The sequence below is a fragment of the Aotus nancymaae genome, unplaced genomic scaffold, assembly GCF_030222135.1.
Source record: "Aotus nancymaae isolate 86718 unplaced genomic scaffold, 86718_ANA_hifiasm-v0.15.2.pri h1tg000108l, whole genome shotgun sequence".
Classification (NCBI taxonomy): Eukaryota; Metazoa; Chordata; class Mammalia; order Primates; family Aotidae; genus Aotus; species Aotus nancymaae.
The window spans coordinates 5872987-5885553 of NW_026988523.1; the positions used below are offsets into that span (position 1 = coordinate 5872987).

At 38.4% G+C, this 12567-nt stretch overlaps 1 protein-coding gene across 1 annotated transcript; it reads right to left on the reverse strand.

Annotated features, from left to right (window-relative positions):
• Positions 1-1067: 1067 nt before the first annotated feature.
• On the reverse strand, positions 1068-12312 carry TNFSF18 (TNF superfamily member 18). The gene is made up of 3 exons (XM_012444516.2): positions 12102-12312; positions 5341-5371; positions 1068-3099 (listed from the first exon to the last, which is right to left on the reverse strand). Exons 1-3 carry the CDS (start codon positions 12255-12257, stop codon positions 2753-2755), a joined length of 534 nt encoding a protein of 177 aa, XP_012299939.2. The 5' UTR covers positions 12258-12312; the 3' UTR covers positions 1068-2752.
• Positions 12313-12567: the final 255 nt, after the last annotated feature.

Genomic DNA, 12567 nt, shown 5'->3' on the forward strand with positions numbered 1-12567 from the left:
TGTGCTTAGATGGGAGACTCATGGGAGAGTCATAATCAGTGGAGTAACTTCCCGGAATTACAAGTAAACCCTAGAATAGGCATGTATCCTTTTGGATCCAACAGTAAATGTGTGTCAAAGCATCATTTGTAGCTTCTACCTGATGGGAATCTGTAAACTGTTAACTTGTCAGTTAATCAGATTTTTGCTGCTCCTTCTTTCTAATAAAAATATGTCCTCCCAAATGAAGTTGCCTAATTCAGAGAGAACACAAAGGCAGGAATTTCATTTTCAAGATGTACCGATATACTTCATCTAAGGAGTGTGTTGACGAGATGACATTGCTTTTCAATTAACTGCCGTCTTCAGAAGCAGAGACTTAATCCACAATAATATAGCATGCTCTTGTTTGATGAGGCAAAATGGAAGCCCAAAACAATTAGTGTGGGAAGGGTTGACAGTGGCTTTGATGGTGAATGTGGACAGGGTGCAGAAAAGGAGGTAGGTGAAAGTCAGAAAGTGAAACTGACTAACTCATCAGAAATGGGAACAGCTATGATGAAAAGTCAGTTGCATCCAGCTCTCACTTCTGCCTGACACTTGCCAAACCGTGTTTCATAGGGGCTAAGATTTCTGTGATGTACCTTTTTGTTCTCCGGATTACTAACTCTAGTCTGATAACCCACAGATAAATTAGCTGCAATCCATCTACCAGCATGTTTTATTACAGATTTAAAATGCAGACTACTATGTGGAGAAACAGGAAAACAGTATACGTTGAAAACAAAGGCTGAAATTATACATCAGGAAAATTTAAAGGTCACCAGTTGGTAGTCATCCCTCTAGCTGCAGCTGCAGTGACTTTTGCTTGCCCTGAGAAGTCACCAGTATGTCAACCTTACAATTTTCTTTTCTCCCTTAGTCTGCCGTGATTGTCCCAGGAATGAAGCGGGGATAGAGAGGAGTCATTAAGGAGAGTTTCACAGTGGTGTGAACCAGCTGTCCAAAAGGAAACATGTAGTGTTTGCCAATTCACATGGTATAAATACTCCCACATAGCCAATTTCAAGAGTGGTGATAATTAATAATCAGAGTGCAAAATTCCTGAAAATTTAATAATATGTACTTATGAACTAGCGCCAGCCCACTCCAGCACATATTGCTTATAACACAACAAAAATCAAGAACACCAAGATTTTATATATGTATATACATGAATATATATATGACACACTTTAATTTCCTGAGAAGATATGCAAATGCAACAGAAACAAGCTCTCCAAGTCTTTGACCCTGTAGTTACTCAGCAGATGTTTTTTAAAAAGAACTTAGCCTCAGGCTTAGCATGCTCCTTTGCAATTTTTGTTACATAAAATACAAAAAAAAAATTAAATAGCTTTACATATATTATTTAACATAATGCAGCTTTTCACAAATACCCATAAATATTTTAAATTTGTTTACAATGTAATATTATATACCTTTCAACAAGAACCTGCGTGTAGCTAATTTAAGAGTCCAAACATTTTGAATTAAGTGCTATTTATTATTTTTAGAAGTTAGCACATTTCACTAAGATGGGCTCTGCAAAGTGAAGAAGGGGATTTGGTTGGGGTAAGGCCTGAGCAGCACCCAGGATCTCCCTGATCCAGGCAGAAAAAGAAAAAAAACTTTGCTGGTAAAGGAAAGATCTGTTGTAGCTTCACTCTGCTCGCCTTGGGCTAAAGTGACTTTGCTAAATTTCAGAGTCTTATAACATGATAGCAGAAACAACAATTCTAAAGCTGAGACAGTGCGATGTAGTGGAAAACCCATAGCCTCTCGTAGTCACTCATCCTATGAGGTGAGGCAAGTTGGCTATGCTATGCTACCATATTCTCATTGCTAAAATCTTCTCCCAAATGCCTGCCCAATTAACTTCATAGACTTGCTACCTGATATACGAAATCACTTTGCAAATTATGGAAAGCTAGCTAAAAATACTGAATCATTGCGTGACGTAATGTAGTAATGATAATACCATTTCTGGGGTTACATCTAATGATTACTAATGGTTACTCTTTCTTTACAATTAGCAGTGTTTAGACACACACTCAAACAGTAAGTTCTCACAGAGCCCTACATGAAGGTTCAGAATGACTCCTTTGACAAGGCTTTTTAAAGCACCCTGCATCCTGAGTAAGACAAAACCAAGAGAAACTTCCAGATAACATACATTCCATTTTATGTCACTTGTACCTCTATTCCAATAGTTCTCAGAGTGTTCTTTATCTTCTAACATCACATCTAAAGTAGGGTATGGTAGGCATATCTGTGGCCATCCTATCAGTCTACTTTTTATTGGGAAGGTGTCAGAAGATGGGAGTATGAGAAGAATGAATTAGAGCAGCCCAAGAATATGAGAACAAGCCAGGCTACTGCCCCAGATCCTTTTTGCATACCAAGTAAAGCTTCCATGGGAATAGAACTCTATTTTCCCGCTCATGAATTCAAGAATTAGACAAAGATTCTTTGAAAAGCACCTGTCCTCTGTCATCCATATTCATTTTATCATGGATTAATGAAGTATCTCTGTAGATCCAATCAAAAGTCTTTGGCTCTTCCTCTGAGTCTTTTTCGGATAAGCATGATAGATGAAAATTCACATCCAGAGGAATTCTGTTTGTGTTGATTTTTGTAGACAGACAAACTCTAGAAATTGAAAATCTTCTCCCTCCAGTCCACCCACTGGCACCTCTGCATGTGCTGAAGAGAATGAGATCAAATCAAGTCTCTAGGAAATGAATTGGGAATTTGCTAGTAAAATGATACCCCAGTATGTATTATTTTTTAGAACCTGATGCTCAGAGTTGAATATCAAGTTTATGGTATCCCCAATATGCAATTCATAAGTCCCTCCTACATTCTGGATATTAGATTTGTTTGTTAGGTTTTGTATCATGTCTTTGTTTTTATACAGCCGCACCTCGAAAGGAGCTACATCATTGTAGTTTCCATTGGGAGCCACTTGGCCATAAATTAAATATAAGCCATTCTGGAGTATCTCCAGCTTCCAATCAGACACCTTATTCACGCAAGGAGGGTCAGAAGGTGCCATTTGCCATTTTGAGGGTAATGGTCCTATAAGAAATATACAAGGGAAGAAAAAAAGATGAATGCATGGTTATTTCATTATTTCATTCTTTTCCAGATTGTAGTTAATTCTTTACCACATACATATTATTTCTTTAGCTGATCTATACTAGTTCTCTTCAAGAAGAATTTTCATACTTTAAGTACCTATCTACTCCTTGTTTTAGAGAAATTGCAAATCCAAAGGGTATTTCTCACTTGGAGCACTCTAAGGAAAAGAATTTGGAATAGAAAAATGAGTTAAGTGACTCGGCGTCTCTTGTCAGTTAATATTTGTGGGAAAAAGAAAGGAGAAGAAAAGACAAATGGAGAAAGAGAGGAATCACAAGCCAAAATTTTGACAACCAGGGTTGGAGTCCATGCCTTTCATCCATTTTCTCTGTAAAGGCCCCACTGGTTGTGTATCAGTTTATCAGGGAGGCCTTCCTGAATCAAGCTATATTAAACAGTGTTCTCCTGTCTCTCTCTCCTTTTACCTCCCTTGAATTGTCTTCATAAAGGGTGTCAGTGGCGAGGGTATTATGAATTAAATTGTTTATTATCTATCTTGTATCACCTTGAATGTAAAATTATTGAGGACAAATATATCTCTATTTTGTTCATTCCTGTATTTTCAACACCTGAAAAAGTCCCTGGTACCTGGTAGGTGTTCCATAAATATTTATTGCGTGAACAATACTTCCATGTTCCTGAATTAGGTGATTTATGTCTAAATTATGGCTCTTCTCCTCAGTTTGTAGGTATATATCATTTAAGACCTACTTAGGATTCATTATTTAAACCCCCCAAAAATAGCTAATGGTAAATTTATGAGTTTACAAACAGACGTAAGTTGACTGTTTAAATATAAGGATCCCTAGTGCAATGCTGGGGACAGTTCCCAAAGGGTAAAGAAAGGGTAAAGACCTAATCATTCATTTTCATTAGCACATGTGAAATTCAAATGTTTACCTAACATTACTTGGTTTTGCACAGCAGTGTGATCTCACGGCCCCAAGAGGTGTTTTTACCACCCAGAATGCTTATCTGTTGCACAGTTCTCCATAATTTTTGTTGTAAGATACAAAGCCTTTGTCCCGTAATTAAAAAGAACGCTTGATGAGAAAACACCCTGGAAGAGGTAACACTTTTACTTCCATTCTCATTTGTATAAATGACTCTCATTTGTATAATAGGTGTAAGACTCTAAATGTAGATTCTGGAGGAGAATGAAAGAGATGACTGGAACAACAAAGTCACCCTGTGTCACCAATGAGCTCAGACCCCCGTAAATTTCTTCCTCCTTGACATGCAATAGGCAGGTCACCAGGAAGAAGTGTCACTGGTTTTCCCATTTAATTCTGTGAGAGGGAGGTCACTTAAAGACCACCTTAGCATCACTTGAGTTTCTCAACTTTTACCACATCAAGGCAGAATTTTGCACATACCATGGATTCCACTTGCCGGCAAAACAAAAACAAAACCCAAAGCAAGAGACAAGCAAAAGGAAATGGTCTAATTCCCACAAGCCAAGGAAACCTACTGGTTTAAATGATATAGGAACACAGAGGTTGCAGAGTTAACGCTAGAAATGGTCTGCTCTCAATTGAAAATGTGTGTTTGGCCTGACACCTATAAACAACTTTAAAAAATGTATTTATTTGACATTTTGCAGGTATTCTAAGAAATATTCTAAGGCTTAGTATATCTGCAAACTATAGTGTGTTTTCTAAGCACATATCAGGTGACTACAAGGGAAAATGACTCAAGCTAAGCTTAGAAGAGAAAGGAGTAGAGGAAGCGGCCACTCTCCCAGCTCTCACTGCTCTTCTGTACGTTTAGAAACAGTTGCACTCTCTCACATGCTCCACTGTACATTAGCTATATGTGAAATGTGAGAAAGACTTTAAGGAAAGGTTGTAGAAATCTGAAACTTGTTGTGATTATTAAAACACAGAATTAAAGGTAGATTCCTGGATCTCAGATTCATAGGCCAGTAAGAGAGATGTGTATTCCGGCCCAGAGAGGCAGCCTTCAATATGAGATTTTTCAGGGCGTGGGCTTGTTTTGCCTGGTTCACCTCTGGAAGCCTCAGTTCTTGGGCAACTACCCAGTACATAATAAGTAATTCTATATAGTAGCTGAAAAATGAATAAAAGAAAATACAGGTTTTCTTGAGAGCACTGGCACCTGCCTTCTTGCATCAAAAACTAAGAAAATCAAAAGAGACGTACAAGATAGGTCACTCACCAAACTTAGCCATACAGGGCTCTTTAGCAGTCTGCTGGGGAAAGAAAAGAGGAATTGATTAGGATGATGACAGTGTCACCAACTTTTTTGATTGATTTATTTAGAGCTTTGGATTCCTGAAGCAAACTACTGTTCTATAGCCATAAAAAAAAATCCCTCCCTCCATTATGTCTCGGTCATCTCAGCCTCCCTATAAAGTTGACTAGCTCCATCCTTTACCTTTTATTACCTAGCTTCCCTTTGGGGTTTTTTAGGCAAAGGTCAAGATCTCATTCCACGACCTAATCTATACCTACAGGACAACTATTTGATCTTGGACTCCCCTTTCTTGAACTCTAAAAGTTTTTCAACAAAACAGCAATTTCCACACCCCAGTGACCGCACAAGGTGACCTATGGGCATGTGAAAGGAAAATGATAAAGCTTCTATTTATGTTTATTTTTATTTAAAATTAAATTAAGCCCTAAAAATATTTCCAGCTCAGATTAATGAAGCCACCCTCGTATAATATTCAGATAACTACATGTCATATACACTATCTGAGATTCCCTGAGAAACAGTTCCGAGTTTCAGACTATTGCAACATACAGAAGTTCACATGCTACCAGATGCCATCCGTGTGTGGCTGGTTTTACAAATAGAAGTAGTTAAATGCTAAATGCTCAAAAATACTTTGTAGTATATTAAGGCATAACCACAAACATTTTTTATATCACCCAAAGTTTTTAATGGCAAAGTGCTTAAAAGACTTTTTGAACTTAAAGATGTTGCACAGTTTCCTTTTATAGGATTTCTCTGGCTGCTATGCTAGGAAAAAATTAAACAGAGGCAAGGGCAAATGTAGTGAGATTAGCTAAGTCATTCATATAGGCAAGAGAGCATGGTGCCTCTGACCAAGGTGCTAACAGTGGAGATGGTGATACGTGGTTGGAAAATAGAGGCAACAGAAGTTTCCGGCATGGATCTGGGGTAGGGAATGAGAAGAGACAAAGATGACTCCAGTATTTTAGGCCTGAGTAATAGTAAAGATAAAGTTGTTATTCACTAAAATGGATAAGATTTAGGAGGAATAAATGGGGAGGGGAACAATCCTGAGTCTGGTTTTGGATATGTTAAGTTTGTGATGCTTATTATAAATCCAGGCAAGGGTGTCAAGCAGGCAATTGGATACAGCAGGCTGAAATTTAAGGGGCTCTGGTGATGTCAACTTTGGAGCCTTAAGCTCATAGACTATGCTTTAGGCATGAGATTGTATGAGACCATCAAGTCAGTGGGTGTAGATGGAGAGGAATACTGGGACATCGTGATGTTTAGAGGTCAGAGAATGAGAAAGAACCAGCAAGGGAGAATAGAAAGAAGAAGCTGAGTCTGAAACTAGGAGAGTGTGATGTTTGGAAGCCAAGAAATGAAAGTATTTCATGGAGGACGAGTGATCAACCGGTGTCAAATGCTGTTGATAGATCAAGTAAGAAGAGGACAGGAAATTGACTGATAGATTGAGCAGCATGGTAGTCATCGGAGTTCTCGACAAAAGGCGTTTCTGGGATGTGAAGAGGGCAGAAGCTTAGTAAGAATAAATTTAAGGGTAAATGGGAAAAGAGAAGTTGAAGGAATTTTGCTGTAGGGAAAGCAGAAAAAAATGAGTGGAGTTTTTGTTGTTGTGTTTTAATATGAGAGAAATGACAACATGTTCGTCGTTGCCATTTGGTGGAAATGTTCCTGTAAAATGGATGACACACAATATGTAAGAGCAAAGAGAGAACGGTTGGGACAACGTCCCTGAGCAGGTAAGAGAGGATAAGATTTAGTTCATGGGTGGCATAGATAGGTACATGGACAATGTGTCCATAGTGACAAGAGAGAGTAACAGTATTTCTGGACACAAATGCAGATGAGTGGTACTCACTGGAACTTCTTTCCTCTCTGCTTCTATTTTCTCTGGAAATGTGGAGGCAAAGTTATCAGTGGAGAGTGGGAATGGGGAAGCAATTAGACGTTTGAAGAGAAGCTGAAGGTGTGAAATTGTCCAGTAGAGGAGAGTGAATGAACTGGGAAAGGTGGGTTGTTTCCAAAGCAGCACGCAAATCCACTTGAAGGCAGTGGCTGTGAATTCGAAGTAAGACCTTTCGGCAAGTTTTATGTTTTTCTTCAGATATATTCAACAGTGAAAGACACAGAGCAGCTGGATTTAATCAGCATCGGAGCTTTTCCATAGTCGAGCTTTTGTCATTAGAATATAATGAAAACAGAGAGAAGCAAGTGAGTGAATTTATATGAGGGAGGTGTTAAAGCTGTAGACCTTGGAATTTAGTTGTGTAAGGAAGGAAAGAGAGGCATCCATCATGGAACGATGGATTGAAAACTGAGTGTTATGACATGTATGCAAAGATGTGTTCTTCCATTTTAATCTACATTTGTTTGTAGAGTACTTTTTCAGTCATGATAATCAAAATCATGAAACAAGGTGAATTGACATTACAGACTTCAAATTCCTACATCACAAAGTGTTAAGCTAAGATTAAAAAATAAAATGCATTTATCAAATTACTAAAATAATATTTTACTTATTTTAGTAATGTTTATATCATATATTATAGAAAATATAACATTTTGGTGAAAGCAAAATGGTTTTGCATTGTGAGAGCTACATTAAACGTATTATTTGGCTCATCCTTATAAATATATATTTTGTGTATCTCTTTAGTGTACATATTGTTAGTACTTGTATATAGTATAATATTTAGCATATAATATTGGGAATTATACTGAAAATACATTATTAAGAGGGAGGCATATTCAAAAAGTCTGAAAGCCACTATTCTAGGAAATACATTTTTTGATTCCCTACACTTGTTTTTGTTCTTACTTTTTTTTTTTTGAGACAGGGTCTCACTATGTTGCCCAGGCTGGAGTGCAGTGGTGAGCTCTCAGCTGCCTGCAGCCTTATCCTCCTGGACTTGAGATTCTCCCACGTCAGCCCCCTGAGTAGCTGGGACTACAGGGGCATGCCACCATGCCCAGCTAATTCTTTATATTCTTTTGTAGGGACAGGGTTTTGCCATGTTGCCCAGGCTCGTCTCAAACTCTTGGGCTCAAGCAATCCACCCGCCTCAGCCTCCCAAAGTGCTGGGATTACAGGCATGAGCCACTGCGCCTGCCTCTTGCAATTATTTCATCCTCATTTTGGTGTTTCCTAGAAGAGATGTTGAAATTCAATTTAGTTCAACCCATGATAGGGACGTGACAGAGACTCCCTTAACCCCAATTTCCTCATCTATATGGGAGAAATAATAGCACCTAGCTTGTTGAAGTTGTTGGGTTTAAATGAGGTCATTCTTGAGAAGGGCTTTGCCCAGATCTCCTGCCTGGACTTGTTCAATAAATATTAGCTATTTGGGTGATGATGGTGATTGTAGTGAAGAATTGAACTAGAATTTAGGCATCCGTATTCCCAACATCCTACAGCATTATAAGCAGGAGAAACAAATGTAATTTTTGGTTGTTACCTCAACAAGTTTATAGTCTTTCTAGAAAGACATGATTATACACCTAAAGCAATTTGGTAACAATCTAAATATGAATGAGCACTAAATACATGCCACAGATAGTATTTGCACCATCTAGTAGCATGTATGAGACGTGTTCAGAGAAGCTCAAGGCCATGGACAAAACTTAAGGCCTAAGGCCAAACTACTTGCCAGAGCCAGAAATTCCGGATGCTCTACTGCAGGCCGCTTCATGTCTATAGAGGGCCAAAGAGACCATCACTGTCATACTCTCTAATTATTGCCACCGGTGAAAATTCAGCTAATTGTGAAATTATCCATTTGGCTGTGAAATACAGTCTTTGATTGAGAGAGTGATATAAATAGACAAAGAATCATATTGTCAAATGATCTTGTTAGATGTTCGCCCATTATATTCTCATTAATCGTAATAGGGCAAGTATTAATCACTACCATCTACTGGGAACCTACCATATGTCGGATACTCTATTGTCTCATTAATCCTTACCACAACTCTGTAAAAATTACCTTCCTCATTTAGCAGATGATGAAATGAGGACGAGAGAGATTAAGTAACTAGCCCAAGGTCATGCAGCCAAGGAAAGGCAAGAACGAGATCCACACCCAACCTGTTTGATTCAAAGCTCTCACCCCTACCACTCTGTGGGGGAAGTTTCTATTTATAATTCTGCTGATGTTTGGAAGTAGTAAATACCCACTTATAAGACACATATGGCTTAGTTATTTTTGCTTAGAAGGATCAGTTTCTATTGTAACCTCATCTTGATTGAAGGCTAGATTTACATAGTTGGGCTCAAAATGGCCAAAAGAATCATTCTCTCTCCAAACCATCCCTAATCAAATCATCATTGAAAATAAAATCTGCTCTGCTTTTAAGTACAAGTACAACTTCTCCTTCCTTCATTGCATTGAAGCGGGAGACTTGCTGAATATTTGGTTTCGTAGAGATAACTTCTGTGAGGTTATTTTTCACTGAGGGATTGACCAAACTCCTTGGACTCACAGCTATCCTTTTAGTTAAATATCTTCTGAAAGAAGAGAGGAAAAGAAGAAAAACCATGACCGAAGGAGCCAAACTTCCCATCTAACACTTTTTGAAGTGTTACCCTTTTTTTTTCAAGTGTACACTTCATAAAGTATTATCCAGACAATCTCGAAAGTGGGACTTTGTATATAAAAACTAGAGTGGAGACCAAAATAAAACTTCAAGGTTCATGGATGTTGTGAGAATGTGGAAGTGGCCACATCACAATGACTCAGTATCTGCCAGCCTCTCAGACCTCTTTTCCAGAGATATTTGTTTGTGGTCAATAGGAAAAGGGAAGTGATGGTAAGTGGAAAATGAAATGCAGGAGCTAATATCATGCGTGGTTGGCCAGGCCAGTGGCTTCCCATAAAAATAAATCCTGCAAGCATCCTGTCAGAACAATATTCTAAAAACCTTTTATACTTCCCTAAATTTGAAACAAACTCTGGGTTATCTGTAGAGGCAGAACCTTTCATTGAGAAATTGGATGTTCTCTAGGAGAGAGAAACCAGAATCAGAGCTCAACCCATGGAACTAGTCCAGTTTGATTCTGAAGAGAGGTGTCCTAGATGATTCTGGCATTATTAGACTTTCTCTTTCCCTTTGCAAGAACCACTGCTTGCAAACAGAAGGAGAAAGTCTGATGATGCCAGAAAGGCAGGCAGCCACTGGCTGCCTTTGAAAGGCATCTTCCTCCTCTCCTGTGCATGCCTTCCTGAGTTACATGTGGGAACTGATGATGCCTATATTCAGTGATCTTCAGGGTTATCTGGCTAATTAATCTTAGCGTTTTTAGAAGAAAGAAGCACTTCCAAATTTAAGTTATTGCTATTCTCTCACCCTTCCTCCTCTTCAGAAATCTAGACACTAAGAATTTCTGACAATTCTTTTCTTTCTGCTCAAACTTCACTGACCCAGAAAGTTCACACTTCTGCTTGATACATTTCTTGAGAGAGCAGGGTGGTAATCAGAAATGCCTCTGTTGCACATAAGCCTTGTATACAGTTATAGAATACAAACTAATGGGCTACTGTGGAAAAAATGGCCAAAGCTATACCTACTCTAAATTAATATCGATAGGGGACTGCTTCCTCCTGCATCTTTTCTCAATTCCTTTTAAATATCTCACGTGGTAGAACCTTATCTTTGAAATCTTCGCTGGTCAGTTCCCTTAAGAAAAATGTTTCTGCAGTCACATTTCAACCCTTTCTCAAATGGACATAAACCACTTAATTTTCCACAAAACCCAGAATCTTCAAATTTAACAAGAAATAGGCTAAATCCTTAAATAAATAAAGCATTTCTTATTTGCTTTTTGCTCAGTGCTATGTAGTCAAATGTGAGGAATGTTTTTTAGTAAAGAACCAAACTTATCTCCATATCCAGTGTACCATCCCATTCTCTAGGCCCACAGCTTGGCCTGCATCTCAATGGGAAATTCCTGACAGGCATCAGGGGCTTCCCAAATACACATTTGCTTTCTCCTTCCTCCATGAAGTCTTCCCTGATCAGCTCAATCTAAAGTCATTTTTCCCTGCTTTTGAATGTCTTAGGCATTTATTCTTCATACTTCGTTAAATAAATTCTTGATCACTGCATTTTACATCTAGAAGAAACATCATAATACATCCATTCCCCTACCACAATTTTTTTAGATAAAGAAGCTGAAAACTAGAGAGATTAAATCGCTTTCTCAAATGTATGCAGCTGATTCTTGGGAGACCTAGAACCAGAAGTCAGATCTTCTTACCCCAGCTCATGCTACTTTCCTCCTCAGAGAGACACAAGCCGCCTGTCATTTACTTAAACCTGTTTTTCATTATTTTTTCATGTCTTTTCCACAAATAAGACTATAGCTTGCACTCCGCTTCTTGGCATTCATCATATTTTATATCTTTTTTATTCCACCACGAGTTATAGCAGAGGGAGGGAAAAAATACTCCACAGCCACCTGTCACTGACTTAACCGATTCTCTCTGAGTTCTGCAACTAACATTTAGCATTTTCTGAGATCTGTGTTCTCAAAACCTTTAGATAAACCTCAAAAGCCATGTCATGACAATACCAGAATTATATTTACATTACTTGCACACATCTCTCCCTTCCAACTCTTGCTAACAATACTGAGTGACAATGATCATAACTAGAGAAACAAATAAATAGAGGATTATAGTAAATAGCAACCCTAGGTACAGTTGCCTCCTTACCTCTAGTTGGAGAAAAATAAAGATTAGCCAACCGAAGGAGCAAAGAAATAGCACCACGACTACCGAGCAAAAGAGCCACAGCTTCCAGGATAATCTCTGAGCTCCTTGAGTTCTTGAATGGCTTAAAGGCATATTTTCCAAGTGGCTCAAACACATTTTTGGAGAAATGAGAGCTGTAGAAAACAAAAATTCACAAGTGATAGATGAACGATGCAAGGTCATGCTTTGTAGAACTATGGTAATTAGTCGTGGGTGTGGAAGGCGGAGTTTTCCTTCTGTCACTGTTTTAGAAAACGATACTTTATAACCTAAGTGCTGACTCTCATTTGGCACCAGGTCAAATACAACAAAAGGAACGGAAGGCTGTAAGCCAACACAAACTCAGAACATTAAAAAAAAGCGCAAGGGAAGTTCAGAGAGAAAAAAAAAATTCTTTCCTAAATCAAAAGGCAGTATAGTGCATGAG